This window comes from Phycodurus eques, chromosome 14 (assembly GCF_024500275.1).
Source record: "Phycodurus eques isolate BA_2022a chromosome 14, UOR_Pequ_1.1, whole genome shotgun sequence".
Taxonomy (NCBI): Eukaryota; Metazoa; Chordata; class Actinopteri; order Syngnathiformes; family Syngnathidae; genus Phycodurus; species Phycodurus eques.
In genome coordinates, this window is record NC_084538.1 from 24,716,161 (window position 1) to 24,738,474 (window position 22,314).

The 22,314-nt window shown below is 43.9% G+C and overlaps 1 protein-coding gene across 3 annotated transcripts in view; it reads right to left on the reverse strand.

Moving 5' to 3' along the window:
- dicer1 (dicer 1, ribonuclease type III) overlaps window positions 1-22,314 on the reverse strand; it is a 216,910-nt gene that overhangs the window by 159,506 nt on the left and 35,090 nt on the right. For all 3 annotated transcript variants that reach the window (XM_061695434.1, XM_061695435.1, XM_061695436.1), the window contains exons 4-5: window positions 13,134-13,296; window positions 3,159-3,289 (exon numbers count right to left, since the gene is read on the reverse strand). In XM_061695434.1, coding sequence (XP_061551418.1) covers window positions 3,159-3,289; window positions 13,134-13,296 — 294 coding nt within the window. The remainder of the gene's footprint in view (window positions 1-3,158; window positions 3,290-13,133; window positions 13,297-22,314) is intronic.

Below are 22,314 nucleotides of genomic sequence, written 5' to 3' on the forward strand. Positions count from 1 at the left end.
GAATATTTCAAAATCTGCCAAGGTATGTATACTTATGTGCACGACAGTACATCAGTAGTAAAATGTAACAGTAATAAATGCCAATATGTATACGAATTGTGTTGAATTTGTTTTGCGTGAGGTATTGATTTCAAGAAAGTGTAGCTACAACTCGGCTACTTAAATATATATCAAAATATCAAGACAACATGATCGTCCAGACCTTTGCTTCACAAAGTTTTCTCGATCTGGACCTTTTTATATTTTAGTTTAAGAGCCCTCGTTTATTTAATGTTCAATATTATACAAACCCCAATTCCAAGGAAGTTGGGACGTTCTGCAAAACGTAAATAAAAACAATACAATGATTTGTAAATCCTTTTCAATATATTCAATTGAATACACTACAAAGACAAGATATTTAATGTTTAATCTAATTAAAATTTTTTTTTTTTTTAAATATTCACTCATCTTGAATTTGATGCCTTCAAAATGTTCCCCCAATTTTTATTTTATTTTTTTTAATGTGTCAATAAGTGTTTGGGAACTGAGGACACTAATTGCTGAAGCTTTGTAAGTGCAATTCTTTCCCATTCTTGCTTGATGTATGTTAGATATATTGTAGAAGTTATCATTTATTTGCTTAGCTTGCATTAGTATTATGGACAATGTTTAGAAAGAAAGATGTCTCGCCTTCAAGAAGATGACTCAGCAGGAATCATCTGAGAGAAGGACGTGGCCGGGACGTGGCAGGTGCCATGTTTTCACCTTGAAACCCTACCCTTAGTGTGTTTGTCTTGTAGCTTAGTACGTTATGTCTTGTAAACTTAGAAACCTCCCTATTTTCAAATAAATGCAGGAGCGACGGGAGAGATTGTTTAGAGCGTGTTGAGAGGCTGTAACCTGAACAATGTCCCATGCGCCCTCCTCATGAGTAAAATGACCAACGTCTTCATTCCTTTTGTGTTTATTCATTATAATGTTTGGTGAGATAAATCCAACAATGTACAACTTCAGTTACTCAAAAGTCTGGGGTCTCAATTGTTGTATTTTGCACTACATAATGCACCACACATTTCAAATGGGAGACAGGTTTGGAAAGCCTCGTACTCAACACTCTTTTATGACAAAGCCACGCTGTTAAAACAAGTGCAGAATGTGGATTGGCATTGTCTTTCTGAAATAACTTGGATGTCCTTCAAAAACACATTGCTTGGATGGCAGCATATGTTGATCCAAAACCGGCATGTACCTTTCAGCATTAATGGTGGCTTCACAAATGTGGTTCTCGACAACTGTTTAACTTTAGCACATGACCCCATTTTAAAATTAATTGCCCGCCCCTGCATACTCTATGTGCAAGATCCAACTGAATGTATTATTAACCAAAGAGTTATGATAGTGATTGCTGTAAATTCTACACATTTAAATAGTTGCAGTATTTGAAACCAACTGGATAAAATACAAATATTAACACAAAAGACAGACCATTTTTGCAATCAGACACCATCCTTACTATTTTCAAGAGAAGTACAACCCCAATTCCAATGAAGTTGGGACGTTGTGTTAAACATAAATAAAAACAGAATGCAATGATTTGCAAATATGTTAAACCTATATTAAAATGAAAAAACTACAGACAAGATATTTAATGTTCAAACTGATGAACTTTATTGTTTTTAGCAAATAATCATTAACTTGGAATTTTATGGCTGCAACACGATCCAAAAAAAGCTGGGAAAGGTGGCAAAGAAGAGTGAGAAAGTTGAGGAATCCTCATCAAACATCTGTTTGGAACATCCCACAGGTGAACAGGCAAATTGGGAACAGTTGGGTGCCATGATAGGGTAGAAAAGGAGCTTCCCTGAATTGCTCAGTCATTCACAAGCCAAGATGGGGCTAGGTTCACCTCTTTGTGAACAAGTGCGTGAGAAAATGGTCCAACAGTTTAAGGACAATGTTCCTCAACGTACAATTGCAAGGAATTTCGGGTTTTCGTCATCTACGGTCCATATCATGATCAAAAGGTTCAGAGAATCTGGAGAATTTACTGCATGTAAGTGACAAGGCTGAAAACCAACACTGAATGCTTGTGACCTTCGATCCCTCAGGCGGCACTGCATCAAAAACCGACATCAATGTGTAAAGGATATCACCACATGGGCTCAGGAACACTTCAGAAAACCAATGTCAGTAAATACAGTTTGGCGCTACATCCATAAGTGCAACTTGAAACTCTACTATCCAAAGCAAAAGCCATTTATCAACAACACCCAGAAACGCCGCCGGCTTCTTTGGGCCCGAGCTCATCTAAGATGGACTGATGTAAAGTGGAAAAGTGTTCTGTGGTCCCACGAGTCCACATTTCAAATTGTTTTTGAAAATTGTGGATGTCGTGTCCTCCGGGCCAAAGAGGAAAAGAACCATCCGGACTGTTCTGGACGCAAAGTTCAAAAGCCAGCATCGCTGATGGTATGGGGCTGTGTTAGTGCCAATGGCATAGGTAACTTACACATCTGTGAAGGCACCATTATTGCTGAAAGGTACATACAGGTTTTGGAGAAAGATATGCTGCCATCAAAGCAACGTCTTTTTCATGGACGCCCCTGCTTATTTCAGCAAGACAATGCCAAACCACATTCTGCACATGTTACAACAGCGTGCCGTCATCATAAAAGAGTGCGGGTACTAGACTGGCCTGCCTGCAGTCCAGACCTGTCTCCCATTGAAAATGTGTGGCGCATTATGAAGCGTAAAATACAACAACAGAGACCCCGGACTGTTGAACAGCTGAAGCTGTACATCAAGCAAGAATGGGAAAGAATTCCACCTCCAAAGCTTCAACAATTAGTGTCCTCAGTTCCCAAACGTTTATTGAATGTTGTTAAAAGAAAAGGTGATGTAACAACGTGGTAAACATGACCCTGTCCCAGCTTTTTTGGAACGTGTTCAAGCCATAAATTTCTAAGTTAATGATTATTGCTTATTGCTAAAAACAATAATGTTTATCAGTTTGAACATTAAATATCTTGTCTTTGTAGTATATTTAATTAAATATAGGTCGAACATGATTTGCAAATCATTGTATTCTGTTTCTATTTATGTTTAACACAACGTCCCAACTTCATTGGAATTGGGGTTGTAGATAAATTACAGGAAATAAGACATAATACACATACCTGTTTATTGATTATCTTTTCATGCCACTGATGGCAAGTCCATGCTGAAGTCTCCTCCATATCTGTGTACTCTCCCACATTGAGGTCAGAGTGAGTCCTGACTGCAGCTGCTTGCTGAACCACAGACAAGGCTGCACACAAATAATGACAAAGTTTAAATTTATATCCAGCAACTGATATTTCACACACAGTCATCTTCTCCATATAAACACAATGATTTTTAAATACACATGGATTCCATATTAATATTATTCAGTGATGGAGTACGACACAAAGAAAAATACACTCGTTATGACTTAGAGTAAACTGGAAACCAGATGTTTACATACTTTATATGTGTAATAGGTCTAAGACCTCACTCCTCACTCAAAGACCAACAGAGCAAGCACTAGGCAACGGAGGCATGGGTTCGGAGTTCCGATCTCGATTATTGCTTGAGAGTTTTCGTTAAACGTGATTACAGCTTACTTTTTCTTGAGTCAAAGTACTTTTGAGCAGCTGTAATAGTTCAGAAGTCAAATATGGTAAACGGGAAAAAAAAAACAGCTCAAGCAGGGTAAAGCAGAGGAAGCAGCAGTACAGTAGTAAACAGTGGGAGGGAACGCTCTGTGTAATATAATAATAATAATAATAATAATAATAAGGGGCCGGCACGGTGGTCGACTGGTTAGCATATATGCCTCAGAGTTCTGGAGACTGGGTTTCAAATCCCGACCCCGCCTGTGTGGAGTTTGCATGATTTCCCTGTGCCTGGGTGGGTTTCCTCCCACATCCCAAAAACATGCGTGGTAGGTTGATTGATGACTCTAAATTGCCTGGAGGTGTGAATGGGAGTGCGAATGGTTGTTTGTTTCAATGTGCGCTGCGTGATTGGCTGGCGACCGGTGTACCCCACCTCCCGACCGAAGATAGCTAGGATACGCTCCAGCAGCCCACGACCCTAGTGAGGATAAGCGCTAAAGAAAATGGATGGATGGATAATAATAAGGGGTGCTCCGGACAGGGTTTTATGTTGCCGATAGTGATACCGTTCATCGATGAGTGAGATCTGCTGATTATTGCCGATATCGTTCATATGGATTAGCTCTAAATTTTTCACTTTATTTATGGTGAGTGGTTTGGCTATATGATCAGACATGTTTGGGTTTGCGTTGAAAATAAAATTTTTTAACATGTAAAACAATAATATATTAAAATAATAGAAATTAAAAAACAAAGAAAAATAAAGTCATGGCTAAAAACGTGCCAATATTTTTAGCCATGACTGTATTGTCTATTATATTTGTGCCCAAAAATAAATCTCCATATTGTGACATTTAGCAAATGAAAATCATTTTCGTGACTCTAATTAACCTAAAACAGGACAATTTTAGTCTGTTTTCATGTCACAGGATAAAAAAACCTGTCTTTTGATACAGTCAATTACTCTATCGACTGTTCCTCCTGTGCACGCCTTGGCCTCTTATTGGCAATGTGGTGCGGTGCATGCATTGAGCTATTATCTGTAAGATTAAAGAGTAAAAGAAAATCGCGTTATGAATACAACTAATTTTTCACAGATTGGGATACATGCCAGTAAGAATACAGTGAGTATGGAAAGTTTTCAGACCCCCTTAAATTTTTCAGTTACATTGCAGCCATTTGCTAAAATTTTGTTTTTTCCCTCAATGTACATACAGCACCCCATATTGACATAAAAAAAAAGGTAACTGTTGACATTTTTTGCAGATTTATTACAAATCTGAAATATCACACAGCCATAAGTATTCAGACCCTTTGCTGTGACACTCATTTAACTCGGGTGCTGTTCATTTCTTCTGATCATCCTGAAGATGATTCAACACCTTCATTTGAGTCCAGCTGTGATTGGACTTGATTAGGAAAGCCACACCCCTGTCTATATAAGACCTTACAGCTCACAGTGCATGTCAGAGCAAATGAGAATCATGGTCAAAGGAACTGCCTGAAGAGCTCAGAGACAGAATTGTGGGAAGCCACAGATCTGGGCAAGGTTATAAAAAAATGATGCTGTTCCTAAGAACACAGTGGCCTTCACAATCCTTAAATGGAAGACGTTTGGGACGACCAGAACCTTTCCGAGAGCTGGCCGTCCGGCCAAACTGAGCAATCGGGAGAGAAGAGCCTTGGCGAGAGAGGTAAAGAAGAACCCAAAGATCACTGTGCCTCAGCTCCAGAGATGCAGTCGGAAAATGGGAGAAAGTTCTAGAAAGTCAAGATAGAACTTTTTGGCCTTAATTCTCAGCGGTATATGTAGAGAAAACCAGGCACTGGTCACCACCAGTCCAATACTGTCCCAACAGTGAAGCATGGTGGTGGCAGCAACATGCTGTGGGGGTGTTTTTCAGCTGCAGGCACAAGACGACTGGTTGTAATCGAAGGAAAGATGAATGCGGCCAAGTACAGGGATATGTTGGACAAAAACCTTCTCCAGAGTGCCCAGGACCTCAGACTGGGCCAAAGGTTCAACTTCCAACAAGACAATGACCCTAAGCACACAGCTAAAATAACGAAGGAGTGGCTTCAGAACAACTACGTGAATGTTCTTGAATGGCCCAGCCAGAGCCCTGACTTAAACCCAATTGAGCATCTCTGGAGAGACCTGAAAATGGCAACATTCACCATCTAACCTGACAGAACTAGAGAGGATCTGCAAGGAGGAATGGCAAAGGATCCCCAAATCCAGGTGTGAAAAACTGCATCATTCCCAAAAAGACTCATGGCTGTATTAGCTAAAAAGGGTGTACTACTCGCTTGAAGTCTCGGCGCCCTGTGGAGTTTGGCAGTGATGTCACTGACTGTTGTCTTTGGGTGTTTCTTCACAGCTCTCATGTTTCTGTCAACTGCTCTTGATACCCTTGGCCAACCTGACCTCTACGAAACATAAGGACAAGGCTCATTCCTCTCATGATGGGACAAATATCCACAAACTATTGCTATAATAAAAAATAGATTTGCAGCCTAAAGGTTACTGCAGATGAAGAATTTTCAAAACATAAAGTTGCAGTAATACTATAAATTATAGTCAAAATATAGCAAGCGATGCATGATGTCCAATTTAGTGGACACATGATTAATCATAAAATCAATACTTAGATATTTTAACAATTATATTACTCCTTAGTTGTTGCTTGAAGATGGAATGGACATATATTCCTCTCCTGAAAGGCACTTTTGCGCTTCTGTCAGCCATCTTGTTTTTGAGGGGAAAAAAATTGCACTTACAAAAACTGACCAGTAGATGGAAGTGTATGGCATGACACACTAGCGTCCACTGTAGAGACTGACGCGCAACTGTGACCTTAAGACGTATAGGAGAAAACGGCTTTTGAATAGCTGACCACTATGCATGAAAGGGTTAAAAAGCTCACGATTTCCGCGCTCAAGATACAACAAGATACATTCGGCAAGATTACCTTTCACCGTGTTCATCAATTAGGAGGCCCCCGTCCAGGAAACCGGCCACGTACCATCATTGCAAAGTTTGAACACTTTCAATAAAAAATGTTCGTGAAAACAAAAGGTCATGAGGTCAAAGATAAATCCTTTAAATGAACGAGCAGTTCCACATGGAAATCAATGAGAGGCATAAAATCTTGATGAACCACAACCGTGGGAAAGGCAAAGTGTGGTTGGTTGTCGAGAAGCTGTTCGTCGACGGTCAACTGTTTCGTGATGCCAACATCACCCCATGTAGTTTGTTTCCTTTTCTTCATTTTGCTTAAAAACAATGTTTTAAAAAAAGGAACCACGCATCCCACCAGCATGAAGTGTTACTCTGTGTTTCCCAGTTCTTCTTATCAAACAACTACACACCATATTATCCCCTCAGCACTGTGGTTTGTTTTCTATGTTTTATGTTTGTTTGCTACCCTGTTATGTACCCTGGCTTTGTTTAACCTAATTATATCATCATCACCCTCTTTAAATAACATCAGTCAACATAAAACCATGAAATTTGCTGCAAACTCTCAAAAAACAAAGACTATAGAACCCAATCTATTCAAAATTACTATACATGAACCCATCATACCTACCATTTAGCTTTTGTGTCATGGAATGTCAATGGTATTCGATCACAGGAAAAGAGAATTAAGATTATGAATTATATCATGACATTTAAAACAGACCTCCTATTACAAGAAACACCTGACTGAATCCCCTCCTTGAGCCATCACCTTATCGTGGTGGAGGGGTTTGTGTGCCCCAATGATCCTAGGAGCTAAGTTGTCTGGGGCTTTATGACCCCGGCAGGGTCACCCATGGCAAACAGGTCCTGGCTGAGGGACCAGACAAAGCACGGCTCCAAAAACCCCTACAACGAGTACAATAAATGGATTCAGGTTTCCCATGCCCAGACGCAGGTCACCGGGGCCCCCCTCTGGAGCCAGGCCCGGAGGTAGGGCTCAAAGGCGAGTGCCTGGTGCCCGGGCCTGCACCCATGCAGTTCAGAGTACCCACTCTTTTTGGAGTCCTTGGAGGGGGTGCTTGAGAGCGCTCCCGCTGGGGACTCCATCGTTCTCCTGGGGGACTTCAATGCTCACGTGGGCAATGACAGTGAGACCTGGAAGGGCGTGATTGGGAGGAACAGCCCCCCCGATCAGAACCCGAGCGGTGTTCTGTTATTGGGACTTGTGTGCTCATCACGGATTGTCCATAACGAACACCATGTTCAAGCATAACGGTGTCCACACGTCCACTTAGCACCAGGACACCCTAGGTTGCAGTTCGATGATCGACTTTGTGGTCGTGTCATCGGACTTGCGGCCGCATGTCTTGGACACTCGGGTAAAGAGAGGGGCGGCGCTGTCAACTGATCACCACCTGGTGGTGAGTTGGCTGCGATGGTGGGGGAAGATGCCGGTCCGATGTGGCAGGCCCAAACGTATTGTGAGGGTCTGCTGTGAACGTCTGGCGGAATCCCCTGTCAGAAGGAGTTTCAACTCCCACCTCCGACAGAACTTTGCTCATGTTCCGGGGGAGGCTGGGGACATTGAATCCGAGTGGACCATGTTCCGCGCCTCCATTGCTGAGGCAGCCGACCGGAGCTGTGTCCGTAAGGTGGTTGGTGCATGTCGTGGCGGCAATCCCCGAACCCAATGGTGGACACCAACGGTGAAGGATGCCGTCAAGAAGGAGTCCTATCGGGCCTCTTTGGCATGCGGGACTCCTGAGGTAGCTGATGGGTACCGGCTGGCCAAGCGCAATGCAGCTTTGGTGGTCGCTGAAGCAAAAACTCGGGCATGGGAGGAGTTCGGTGAGGCCATGGAGAAAGACTTCCGGACGGCTTAGAGGGAATTCTGGTCCACCATCCAGCGTCTCAGGACGGGGAAGCAGTGCACCACCAACACTGTGTATAGTGGGGATAGGGCACTGCTGACCTCGACTCAGGACGTTGTGAGCTGGTGGGGAGAATACTTTGAAGACCTCCTCAATTCCACCGACACACCTTCACATGAGGGAGCAGAGTCTGGGTTCTCTGAGGCGGGCTATCCTATCTCTAGGGTTGAGGTCACCGAGGTGGTTAAAAAGCTCTTCGGTGGCAAGGCCCCGGGGGTGGATGAGATTCGCCCGGAGTTCAGGCTCCGGGCGAAGGCTCTGGATGTTGTAGGGCTGTCCTGGTTAACACGCCTCTGCAACATCGCGTGGACATCGGGGACAGTGCCTCTGGATTGGCAGACTGGGGTGGTGGTCCCCCTTTTTAAGAAGGGGGACCGGAGGATGTGTTCCAACTACAGGGGGATCACACTGCTCAGCCTCCCTGGTAAGGTCTATTCAGGGGTGCTGGAGAGGAGGGTCCGTCGGGAAGTTGAATCTCAGATTCAGGAGGAGCAGTGTGGTTTTCGTCCAGGCCGTGGAACAGTGGACCAGCTCTACACCCTCGGCAGGGTCCTCGAGGGTGCATGGGAGTTGGCCCAACCAGTCTACATGTGTTTTGTGGACTTGGAGAAGGCGTTCGACTGTGTCCCTCGGGGAGTCCTGTGGAGGGTGCTTCAGGAGTATGGGGTACCGAACCGCCTGATACGGGCTGTTTGGTCCCTGTACGACTGGAGTCAGAGTTTGGTCCGCATATCCGGCAGTAAGTCGGACTCGTTCCCGGTGAGGGTTGGACTCCGTCAAGGCTGCCCTTTGTCGCCGATTCTGTTCATAACTTTTATGGACAGAATTTCTCGGCGCAGCCAAGGCGTAGAGGGGGTCCGGTTTGGTGGCCTCAGTATTGCATCTCTGCTTTTTGCTGATGATGTGGTTCTGTTGGCTTCATCAAGCCGTGAGCTCCAACTCTTACTGGAGCAGTTCGCAGCCGAGTGTGAAGCGGCTGGGATGAGAATCAGCACCTCCAAATCTGAGACCATGGTCCTCAGTCGGAAAAGGGTGGCATGCCCTCTCCAGGTCGGGGATGAGATCCTGCCCCAAGTGGAGGAGTTCAAGTATCTTGGGGTCTTGTTCACGAGTGAGGGAAGAATGGAACGGGAGATCGACAGACGGATCGGTGCAGCGTCTGCAGTGATGCGGATTTTGTATCGGTCCGTTGTGGTAAAGAAGGAGCTAAGCCGAAAGGCAAAGCTCTCAATTTACCGGTCGATCTTCGTTCCTACCCTCACCTATGGTCATGAGCTGTGGGTCGTGACCGAAAGAACAAGATCCCAGATACAAGCGGCCGAAATGAGTTTCCTCCGCAGGGTGTTCGGGCTCTCCCTTAGAGATAGGGTGAGAAGCTCGGTCATCCGGGAGGATCTCAGAGTAGAGCCGCTGCTCCTCTGCATTGAGAGGAGCCAGATGAGGTGGCTGGGGCATCTGATTCTGATGCCTCCCGGACGCCTCCCTGGGGAGGTGTTCCGGGCACGTCCCACCGGGAGGAGACCCCGGGGACGACCCAGGACACGCTGGCGAGACTACGTCCTTCGGCTGGCCTGGGAACGCCTCGGGATCCCTCCGGAAGAGCTGGATGAAGTGGGTGGGGAGAGGGAAGTCTGGGCGTCCCTGCTAAAGCTACTGCCCCCGCGACCCGACCCAGATAAGCGGTAGAAAATGGATGGATGAATGGACTCCCACCACACTTCACTTGTACAGCCGAGTCAACGACCCATGTCCTGCATACTTACCCTCCTGTCCCTGTCCTGTTCTATATTGTCCTGTCCTTCCCTCATAGGTTATAGCACTTCTGACCCATACAACACTCGAATCCAATGTACCCCTCATATAATGTTTTACTTTCCTCATCTTGTTTACAGGTAGTGCTTTGCCTTTTGTTGTATTTTTTCTTATATTTACCTTTTCATTCGCCTTTTTTTTTTCTGTCACTCCCCTTTCAACACTTTGTTCTGTTCGACTGAACGCCTGCAATTCTCAATAAATATACATCAGAATAAGAAGAAACCACATTAGCAGCTTAAAAAGTCCACTGTGACAGTAAAACTGTTCTGGCATAAAAGGGATAAAGATCTTCCTTTCTGCTTGACCTAACAGCCAAACAGGACAAGAATCACCAGACACTATGCTGATAACTGTGCAGAGCATTTGCTCTCTGTAGCAGAAGAATGGGGAATTCTCCAACAAGTAACCACAATTGGAACATACAGTGCACGAACAATGATAGCTGCAGCAAGACAGCTCCCATTTCAACACATGCCTTGAATTGCTCACAACTTGCAAAGAGCCATCACTGTTGGCCTAACTGATAGTGGTTTTATTGATGCACGAGCAAAATGTTGCAAGATAGTGGGTCACTTTAAACACAGCCATGCTAATACAGAGGAACTACACCAGGAGCAATCAAGACTGGAAAGAAAGCAAACAAGAAAATGAGCCACTCATGCAGGATGTAGCCACAAAGTGGAATTCAACGCTGGAAATGATCACATCAACTGAAGAATCAAGAGGCTGTTTTTACTGCTTTAGACCATCAGAAGCACAAGCTGATCATGTTAACTCCACCAGAGCTCTTAAAACTCCAAAAGCTGGCGACAGTTGTTGAGCCATACAGGTAAATAAAACTATTCTTAATGGCATTTATTGTTTCTTTAAAAGTCTCTACGTCTGACAGTTATTTTGTAGATTAATAATGACTTTCCTGAATTGTCTACTGCAGATTTGTGACTGAACGAGATGAGACATACACTGCCATGAAAAAGTATTGGCCGCCTTTTCTAATTCTTATATTTTTGCATAGTTTACCTCACTTTGTTTAAGATCATCAAACAAATGTAAATATCAGACAAATGTAACCCAAGTGAACTTAAAACGCTGTTTTTAAATGATTTCATTTAAGGGGGTAAAAAAACTATTCAAAGTTGCAAATCATAAATTGTGGCCAATCACAATTTTTGGTTAATTTTCACTGATCACACCTAAGCCTGATTACCTCCAGACCTGTTAAATCAAGAAGTTACTTAATCTGTCCCGACAAAATCAAGTCAGACAAAAGACCTAAAAAAGCTGCAACAAAATGACACAACCCAAAGAAATTCTCGAACAGTCCAGAAATAAAGCAATTTACATCTATCAGTCTGGAAAGGTTGACAAAAGTCATTTCTAAAGCTTTCGGATTCCAGCGAACCATACGGAGAGCCATTATCCTCACACTGAGAAAACATGGAACAGTGGTCAACCTTCCCAGGAGTGGCTGGCCTTCAAAGATTAAGCCAAGAGAACAGCAATGACTCATCCAGGAGTCCACAAAGGAACTCAGGACAACTTCTAAAGAATTGCAGGCCTCCCTTGCCTCAGTTAAGGTCAGTGTTCATAACACAACAATAGGAAGAAACTAGACAAAAATGGCATCCATGGCAGGGTTCCAACGCGAAACACATTGATGACCAAAAAGAACAAAGGCACATCTTACTTTTGCGAAAAAACATCTGAATGATTCCAAAGACTTTTGGGAGAATATTATATGAACAGAGGAGATGTAAGTTGAGCTTTTTGGAAGGCATGTGTCTCGTTACATCTGGCGCAAATGTAGCACAGCATTTCAGAAAAAGAACATCATATAAACAGTCAAACATGGTGGTGGTAGTGTAATGGTCTTTGGCTGCTTTGCTTCTTCAGGACCTGGACAAATTGCTGTGATTTACAGAACAATTAATTATTCTCTTTAACAGAAAATCCAGAAGAAGAATGTTCAGCCTTCAGTTTGTGACTAAAGCTGAAGCGCACTTGGGTTCTGCAGCATGATAACAACACCAAACACACCAGCAAGTCGACTTCTGAAAGGGTTAGAAAAAAAAAAAAGGTTTTGGAGAGGCCTAATCAAAGTCCAGATTGGAATCCGATTGAAATGCAGTCGCGTGACAATTCTGCAAGGAGGAGGCCTTAATATCTCCATAGAGATGTCAAAGACTCATTGCCAGTCATAGAAAATGCTTGATTTCAGTTGGTGTGCTTCTGAGGATGGCCCAACCAGTTATTACCACACAGGGCCAGGTAACTTTGAATAGTTGTTGTTGTTTTTTCTTGAATACAATACAATACTTTTTCAGGGCACTGTATGTGCACCGGTGGTCAAAGCAAGGTCCATAAAGACATGGATGAGAAAATTTGATATGAACATGACGGGCCTGCAGAGTCCTGCCCTGTGTGATGATTATAGTTTGTAGTTGGCATCATGGAGAGTTATGTTTCTAAATTTGTAGATTGACAAATAGGCATACTTTATTGATCCTGTGGGGGAAATCACTGAATATGTCATTTCGTAAAACCAAAGTCAAAATACTAAATGTCTCTTTTGATGTTGGATTGTGCAAGCAGGTCTGGTGGGTCAACAGTGTCTGTTTCAACAAAGTTTAGCAGTGTTTATTGATGCTCACCTTCTAACTAAACTACTTTAATAATTGTACACAAAACCTGACAATGTGTGGTTAAAAAAAAAAAAACTGCAATGAAAAAGGTACCATTTAGTGAAATTAAATGGAATTTAAGACACACCGAAACACAACATGAATTTTCTTTTGAAAGTACCTGAGTTGACAAGGAATACAGTCCTCTTCGCATTTCCTGGGTATTGTCCACGGATTTGGTGGGAAAGCTCCTTTGTTAGTAGAACTGCAATAAATGTCTTCCCTGAGTCAGTATTTAAGCAGACGATTGTATTATGTTCAAGAGCTGCTTCAAGAAGTTCTACCTGTGTAGGAGATTCAAGTCATTAATGAGGTGTTACAAGAGAAATGGCAAACAAAATCCAATTTACAAAAATAATAGTTGTGAAATTGAATTAATTACCATATAAAGACTGATACAGTGGGTTTGGAAAGTATTCAGACTCCCTTAAAATGTTCACTCTTTGTTATATTGCAGCCATTTGCGAAAATCTTTTAAGTTCATTTTTTTCTTCAATGAACACACAGCAGTCCATATTGACAGAACAAACGGAATTGTTGAAATTTATTTATTGCATTACTTTTCAAAATTAATCTTTAAATAAGAATAAAAGATGGATCATGATGAAAAATAAATGTACCCAAGAAATTCAAATTTACCAAGGGCTAACGGAATAAATATATAACCCCATTTCCAATGAAGTTGGGACGTTGTGTTAAACAAATCCAAACTGAATACAATGATTTGCAAATCATGTTCAACCTATATTTAATTGAATATACTACAAAGACACGATATTTAATTTTCAAACGGATAAACTTAATTGTTGCCAGCCTCCAGTCAAAGTCAAAGCAGCCGCGACAACGATTGTGAATAGTGTGCACTAAGGTAATATTCCGCCAATGTGCTTTGAGGGCCAACTTAAAAAAAAAAAGCCTCATATACAGTGGGTACGGAAAGTATTCATACCCCCTTAAATTGTTCACTCTTTGTAATATTGCAGCCATTTTCCAAAATCCATCCATCCATCCATTTTTTTTTGAGCCGCTTCTCCTCACTAGGGTCGCGGGCGTGCTGGAGCCTATCCCAGCTGTCATCGGGCAGGAAGGGTCGCGGGCGTGCTGGAGCCTATTCCAGCTGTCATCGGGCAGGAGGCGGGGTACACCCTGAACTGGTTGCCAGCCAATCGGAGGGCACATAGGAACAAACAACCATTCCCACTCACAGTCATGCCTACGGCCAATTTAGAGTCTCCAATTCATGCATGTTTTTGGGATGTGGGAGGAAACTGGAGTGCCCGGAGAAAACCCACGCAGGCACGGGGAGAACATGCAAACTCCACACAGGCGGGACAGGGGATTGAACCCGGGTCCTCAGAACTGTGAGGCTGACGCTCTAACCAGTTGTCCACCGTGCCGCACCATTTTCCAAAATCATTTCAGTTAATTGTTTTCCTCATGTACACGCAGTACCCCATATTTGACAGAAAAAAATTGAATTGATATTTTTGCAGATTTATCAAAAAAGAAAAACTGAAATATCGCACAGCATAAGTATTCAGACCCTTTGCTGTGACACTCATATTTAACTCGGGTGCTGTCCATTTCTTCTGATCATCCTTGAAATGGTTCGACACCTTCAGTAGAGTCCAGCTGTGTTCTTTATATTGATTGGACTTGATTAGGAAAGCCACACACCTTTCGATATAAGACCTTACAGCTCACAGTGCATGTCAGAGCAAAAGGGATTCATGAGGTTAAAGGAACTGCCTGAAGAGCTCAGAGACAGAATTGTGGCAAGGCACAGATCTGGCAAAGGTTACAACAAAAATTCCGCTGCTCTTAAGGGTCCTAAGAGCACAGTGGCCTCCGAAATCCTTAAACGGAAGACATTTGGGACGACCAGAACCCTTCAAAGAGCTGGCCGTCTGGCCAAACTGAGCAATCCGGGGAGAAGAACCTTGGTGAGCGAGGTACAGAATAACCCAAAGATCGCTGTGGCTGAGTTCCAGAGATGCAGTCGGGAGATGGGAGAAAGTTATGGGGGTGTTTTTCAGCTGCAGGGACAAGGACGACTGGTTGCAAACGAAGGAAAGATGAATGCGGCCAAGTACAGGGATATACTGGACGAAAACCTTCTCCAGAGTGCTAAGGACCTCAGACTGGGCCCAAGTTCACCTTCCAACAAGACAATGACCCTAAGAACACAGCTAAAATAACGAAGGACTGGCTTCAGAATACCTCTGTGACTGTTCTTGAATGGCCGAGCCAGAGCCCTGACTTAAACCCTATTGAGCATCTCTGGGGCAACCTGGAAATGGCTGTCCACCAATGTTCACCATCCAACCTGACAGAACTGGAGAGGATCTGCAAGGAGGAATGGCAGAGTATCCCCAATTCCAGGTGTGAAAAACATGTTGCATCATTCCCAAAAAGACTCATGGCTGTATTAGCTCAAAAGGGTGCTTCTGCTAAATACTGAGCAAAGGGTCTGTATACTTATGGCTGGGTGATATTTAAGTTTTTCTTTTTAGAATAGAATAGAATCACCTTTTATTGTCATGAACATGCATCCGCATGCACACGGAATTTGTTCTCTGCATTTGACCCATCACAGCGAACACATACACAAGTTAGTGGAGCACACTGGAGCAGGGGGCAGCTGAAGCGCCCGGGGAGCATTTCGGGGTATCAGTGTCTTGCTCAAGGACACCTCATCATCATCATCTCCCGGCCGTGAGTCCGGGAGATGTTGGCGGATGGTCCAGTCGGGGTCTTGAACCTAGGTCCCCCACGGTGGCAGGCGATGATCTTATACCTTTTAATAAATCTACAAACATTTCAACAATTCCGTTTTTTTTCTGTCAATATGGAGTGCTTGTGTACATTGAGGGGGGGAAAAATTACCTTTAATGATTTTAGCAAATGGCTGCACTATAACTAAGAGTGAAAATTTTAAGCGGGTCTGAATACTTTTCATATCCACTGTACATCTTTAGAATTCATCGTCTTTTTCTTTTGATAGGTTTTACATTTCTTGTGTTCAGACAAATGTTTTTTTGTTTAGTTTTTTCCAGTAAAGAGAAGTTTCTCTGACCTTGCTGACAGTTTTGGGTGTCACTTCAGCCTTCGTCAGAGCTGTCACCACTTTCTGGTGTGACCAGTCTTGAAAAAAGCTGATCAGGCAAGGAAACCATCAAAATAAAGTTTTCCTTTATTTATTCTGGACTTGGTGAGGTCGGGGAATTTTATCTGTCGGGGACCTTTATGTAATTTTTTTAAGGTTTCGCTGGCCCGATTAGCTGTTTTTAAACATGCCACATCAGGAAGCGGTGACAGCTCTGACGAAGGCTGAAGTGACATCAAAAACTGTCAGCAAGGTCAGACCTTCTCCTTACTGGGGGGGGGGGGGACATTTGTCAGAACAGAAAAATCAAAAGATTAAAAAAAGATTGATACAGTGAAACCTCCAAAGTCAATTATCTTTAAGTTGAAACTAAACATCAGGGTAAAAAATATGCTAAATGTCAGAAGAATATCCACATACAATGAGAGAAAAATGTATGCGAACCTTTTGAAATTCTTTAATTTCTGCATAAAGTGGTCATAAAATGTGGTCTAATCATCTAAATCACAAGGATAAACAGTCTGCTTAAACTAATACAACATTTTCACATTTTATTGAAAATAACTAAGTCACAGGACGGAGGAAAAAGTGCCCCTTTGGATTTAATAACTGGTTGACCCTCTTTTGGCAGCAATAACATCAACCAAATGTTTCATGTAGGAATTCATATATCAACGTATATATAGCTGGAAAAGGTGGGAAAATTATCTCAAAGTCTTGATGTTCATCAGTCCAAGGTTAGGCCGATTGTCTATAAATAGAGAATAGGGCTGCATGATTATGGCAAAAATAATAATCACGATTATTAAATCACGACTGCGATTGGCTGGCGACCAGTTCAGGGTGTACCCCACCTCTCGCCCGAAGATAGCTGGGATAGACTCCAGCATGCCTGCGAACCTAGTGAGGATAAGCGGCACATAAAAATGAATGGATGGATGGATTAAATCACGTTTATTTCTCATGTTGGGGAAAAATCTGTATTTTTATTGCATTACTTTTCAAAAGGAATCTTTAAATAAGAATAAAAGATGGATCATGATTACAAAAATACGGAAGGGCTAACGGAAGAAACATACTTTTACAGAGTGCAATCACGAATTGCAACTTCAAAGAAGCAAATACAGTTTATGCATAAAAGGCAATCACATTCGGCTGCAAGTACGACTTTTCAGTTGAAAATCCTCGTCAATATAGTGAATTAATTGTTCAGGATGGGTCTGGCTCCATTGTTCTGCTAACCAGTCATGGTTGCAAACTTGTGATTTAACCATTTAACTCCAGCGTTTTTCACTACTGTCATGCCAGCCTCCAGTCGAAGTCAAGGCAGCCGCGACAACGATTGTGAATAGTATGCACGAAGGTAATATTGCGCCAATGTGCTTTGAGGGGCAACTTAAAAAAAAAAAAGCCTCATATACAGTGGGTACGGAAAGTATTCATACCCCCTTAAATTGTTCACTCTTTGTTATATTGCAGCCATTTGCTAAAATCATTTAAGTTCATTGTTTTCCTCATGTACACACAGCACCCCATATTTGACAGGAAAAAACGGAATTGTTGATATTTTTACAGATTAAAAAAGAAAAACTGAAATATCACAAAGCCATAAGTATTCATACACTTTTCTCTGACACTCATATATAACTTGGGTGCTGTCCATTTCTTCTGATCATCCTTGAGATGGTTCTATACCACCATGGCAGAGGATCCCCAAATCCAGGTGTGAAAAACTTGTTGCATCATTCCCAAAAAGAGTCATGGCTGTATTAGCTCAAAAGGGTGCTTCTACTGATACCGAGCAAAGGGTCTAAATACCTATGGCTGTGTGATATTTCAGTTTTTGTTTTTTTAATAAATCTGCAAAACATTTCAACAATTCTTCTTTTTTTTCTGTCAATATGGGGTGCTGTGTGTACATTTAGGAAAAGTGAACTCAAATGATTTAAGCAAATGGCTGCAATATAAGAGAGTGAAAGATTTGAGGGGGTCTGAATACTTTCCGTACCCACTGTATTAATACATTAATACATATCAATGACATTTTAGGCGTTTATTTTGAAGTTGGTAACGAGGCGCGTTGCCAGCCTGTTACCGAAATGCTTCGTCTGAACAATCGTTTGTGCAGGCCAGCTTAACTTCGACTGCAGGCTGGCCTGACTACAGTCATTGTTCATACAGTGTATTTAATGCCCCTTTGGAGAAATAATTGCGCAAGGGGATCACATGTTCCTTGTCCAGTGTTTCTGCCATTTTTTCAGATGGCTGAACAGATTAGTTGTGTAACCTACCTAGCAGGTCAGACAACTCTTCTGCTGCATTCTTAACATATGGCTTCTTGTTAAAAGTCTCTTGCCTTGAATCAAAACATGTCCAGAAAATGGATATCGATCCCTTTCCGAGGCACGAGCTCCAATCTTTGCTGTACTTGCTTCTCTCGGCATAATTCACTCTCGTAATTCCACCGAAAGTGACTAAGAGGCGACAGCTGCAGAGAGTGCTAGTTATTGAGTTCAATGAAGCGTTCGCCCCCTGGTGGCTGGTTAAGTTGAAAACGTGCTTCAAATGCCGCAGAGCCCATATTTTAAATGTAAAAGATCAGACTCATTTAACCGTGGCAGCCAAAACCGCGATCACAATTAACCGCAATCACAATTATAATAAATTGTGCAGCTCTAATGGAGAAAGTTCATCGTTGTTGCTTCTCTTCCAAGGAGTGGCCATCCTGTAAAGGTGACACCAAGAGCACGAATGTTCAATGAGGTAACAAAAAGAACCCGAGCGTGTCAGCTTAAGACTTACAAAAATCACTGGCACGTCAAGGCTTGAATTTTTTTTTTTTTTTTCGTTGAGCGCTTTTGCTAATCATTTCTTCATTTGAGGAGCAACTTTCTAATTTTGAGGCGCAATTTTTTGCATGTTAATTGCACAGGGACCCAAAGCAAGGGTTTTAATTAAATTTGATCTTCAATGCCCTTGCTGATGGAAGGAGGTTTTCACTCAAAATGTGACAATACATGGCCCCATTCATTCTTTCCTTGACACGGATCAGTCGTCCTGGTCCCTTTGCAGAAAAACAACCCCAAAACATGATGTTTCCACCTCCATGCTTCACAGTAGATATGGTGTTCTTTGGATGCAACTCAGCATTCTTTCTCCTCCAAACACGATAAATTGAGTTTTTACCAAAAAGTTATATTTTGGTTTCATCTGACCATATGAAATTCTCCCAATCCTCTTTTGATCATCCAAATCCTCTCTCGCAAACTTCATACGGGCCTGGACATGTACTGGCTTAAGCAGGGAGACACTTGTAGCACTGCAGGATTTGCGTCCCTGGCGGCGTAGTGTGTTACTGATGGTAGGCCTTGTTACTTTGGTCCCAGCTCTCTGCAGGTCATCCACACGGTCCCACCGTGTGGTTCTGGGATTTTTTTCCTCACCGTTCTTGTGATCATTTTGACCCCACGGGGTGAGATCCTCCGTGGAGCCCCAGATCAAGCGAGATTATCAGTAGTCTTGTATGTCTTCCATTTTCTAATAATTGCTCCAACCGTTGATTTCTTCACACCAAGCTGCTTACCTATTGCAGATTCAGTCTTCCCAGCCTGGTGTAGGTCTACAGTTTTGTTTCTGGTGTATACTGTATATAATGTGAACATGTGGTCATGTTTGTATTTGTATTGTTGAGCAAAGGGTTCCATAATTACATAAATAAAATAAGATGCTGGGAAATGTCCCACCGTGTTTTTTCTCCCAGGTGAAGAAATTGGGTGGGATGGTTGTGTTTGAAATGGAATTTGTCACTTTTTTTAGGTTTGAAGTTGTGTTGTATTTATTGCGACTTCATACAAATTCGACATACCAGCTCGTTCGTGTTAGCGGAATGGCCGCATTCATCTGGCTTGAATCCAAAATTGTTCCCACATCGTCGCAGTGGCGTTAGGCTTTGGAATTAATTCTATTCCTGCCACTCAATTTTATGTAACTGCAGCTACCAGCTCGAAGAAAATGTAGCTTCGTGTACGCAAGAGGCCACATCTCAAACGCACGCATGTGCAAGCACGCACACGCACACAGACGCGCACATGGCCAAACAGACGGAGGGTCCCCACTCTTCACTTTCTCTGATTGGTTTCGAGACCACGTTGATGAAACTCATTATGTGTCTGCTTTCAAGTCGCGTTTTTTTTCTTCCCCAAATGACTGGCCATCTGTATACACACTTTTTTTTGTCACACTTATTCAGAAATAAGGGCACGTATGCGACCAAAGTAGTCGCACTCTAAAGTCCTGTCTCGTCAACATACATATATGTCCCCTCCAAAAGTATTGGAACGGCAAGGTCAATTCCTTAGTTTTTGTTGTATACTAAAGACATTTAGTATCAACACAGTACCCTTGCGCCGTGACCTTATCTTGGTGGAGGGGTTTGTGTGTCTTAATGATCCTACGAGCTAAGTTGTCTGGGGCTTCATGTCCCTGGCAGGGTCACCCATGAAAAACAGGTCCTCGGTGAGGGACCAGACAAAGCACGACTCCAAAGACCCCTATGATGAGAAAAATTATTGTATATCGTTTTTCCTTGCCCTGACGCGGGTCACAGAGACCGTCCCCTCTGGAGCCAGACCTGGAGGTGGGGCTCGAAGGAGAGCGCCTGGTGGCCGGACCCATGGGGCCCGGCGAGGCACAGCCCGAAAGGGTAACGTGGGTCCCCCTTTCCATGGGCCCACCATCTGTAGGAGGGGCCATAGGGGTCGGGTGCATTGTGAGCTGGGCGGTGACCGAAGGCAGGGACCTTGGCGATCCGACAGATTGCTCACCACAGATTGTCCATAACGAACAACCTGCTCAAGCATAAGGGTGTCCACACGTGCGCTTGGAACCACGACACCCTAGGTCACAGTTCGATGATCGACTTTGTGGTCGTGTCATCGGACTTGCGGCCGCATATCTTGAACACTTGTGGCGGAGCTGTCAACCGATCACCACCTGTTGGTGACTTGGTTCCAATAGTGCGTGATGATGCCAGTCCGACCTGGCAGGCCCAAACGTATAGTGAGGGTCTGCTGGGAACGTCTGGCAGAATCCCGTCAGAATGAGTTTCAACTCCCACCTCCGGCAGAACTTCACCCACGTCTCAGGGTAGGCGGGGGACATTGAGTCCGAGTCGACCACGTTCCGTGCCTCTATTGCCGAGGCGGCCGACCGGAGCTGTGGCCGCAAGGTAGTCGGTGCCTGTCGTGGCGGCAAACCCGTCGTCGAACCCGTTGCTAGACACCAGCGGTGAGGGATGCCATCAAATTGAAGGAATCCTATCGGGGCTTTTTGGCCTGTAGGACTCCTGAGGCAGCTGATAGGTACCGGCCGGCAAATTGGAATGCAGCTTTGGTGGTTGCTGAGGCAAAAACTCTGACGTGGGAGGAGTTCGGTGAGGCCACGGAGAACGGTTTATAAACAGCTTCGAGGAAATTCTGGTCTGCCATCAGGGGTCTCAGGCGGGGGGAAGCAGTGCACCATCAACACTGTGTATAGTGGGGATGGGGCACTGCTGACATCGACTCGGGACGTTGTGAGTCGGCGGGGAGAATACGTCGAAGACCTCCTCAATTCCCCCGACACGCCTTCCCATGAGGAAGCAGAGTCTGGGGCGGGCTCTCCTATCTCTGGGGTTGAGGTCACCGAGGTGGTTAAAAAGCTCCTCGGTGGCAAGGGTGGATGTGGATGAGATTCGCCCGGAGTTCCTAAAGGCTCTGGATGTTGTGGGGCTGTCCTGGTTAACACGCCTCTGCAACATCGCGTGGACATCGGGGACAGTGCCTCTGGATTGGCAGACTGGGGTGGTTTTTAAAAAGGGGGACCGGAGGGTGTGCTCCAACTACACGGTATCACAATCCTCAGCCTTCTTGGTAAGGTCTATTCATGGGTGCAGGAGAGGAGGGTCCGTTGGGAAGTCGAATCTCTGATTCAGGAGGAGCAGTGTGGTTTTCATCCTGGCCGTGGAACAGTGGACCAACTCTACACCCTCGGCAGGGTCTTCGAGGGTGCATGGGAGTTCACCCAACCAGTCGACACGTGCTTTGTGGACTTGGAGAAGGCGTTCGACCGTGTCTCTCGGGGAGTCCTGTGGGGGGTGCTTCGGGAGTATGGGGTGCCGAAGCCCCTGATACGGGCTGTTTGGTCCCTGTACGACCAG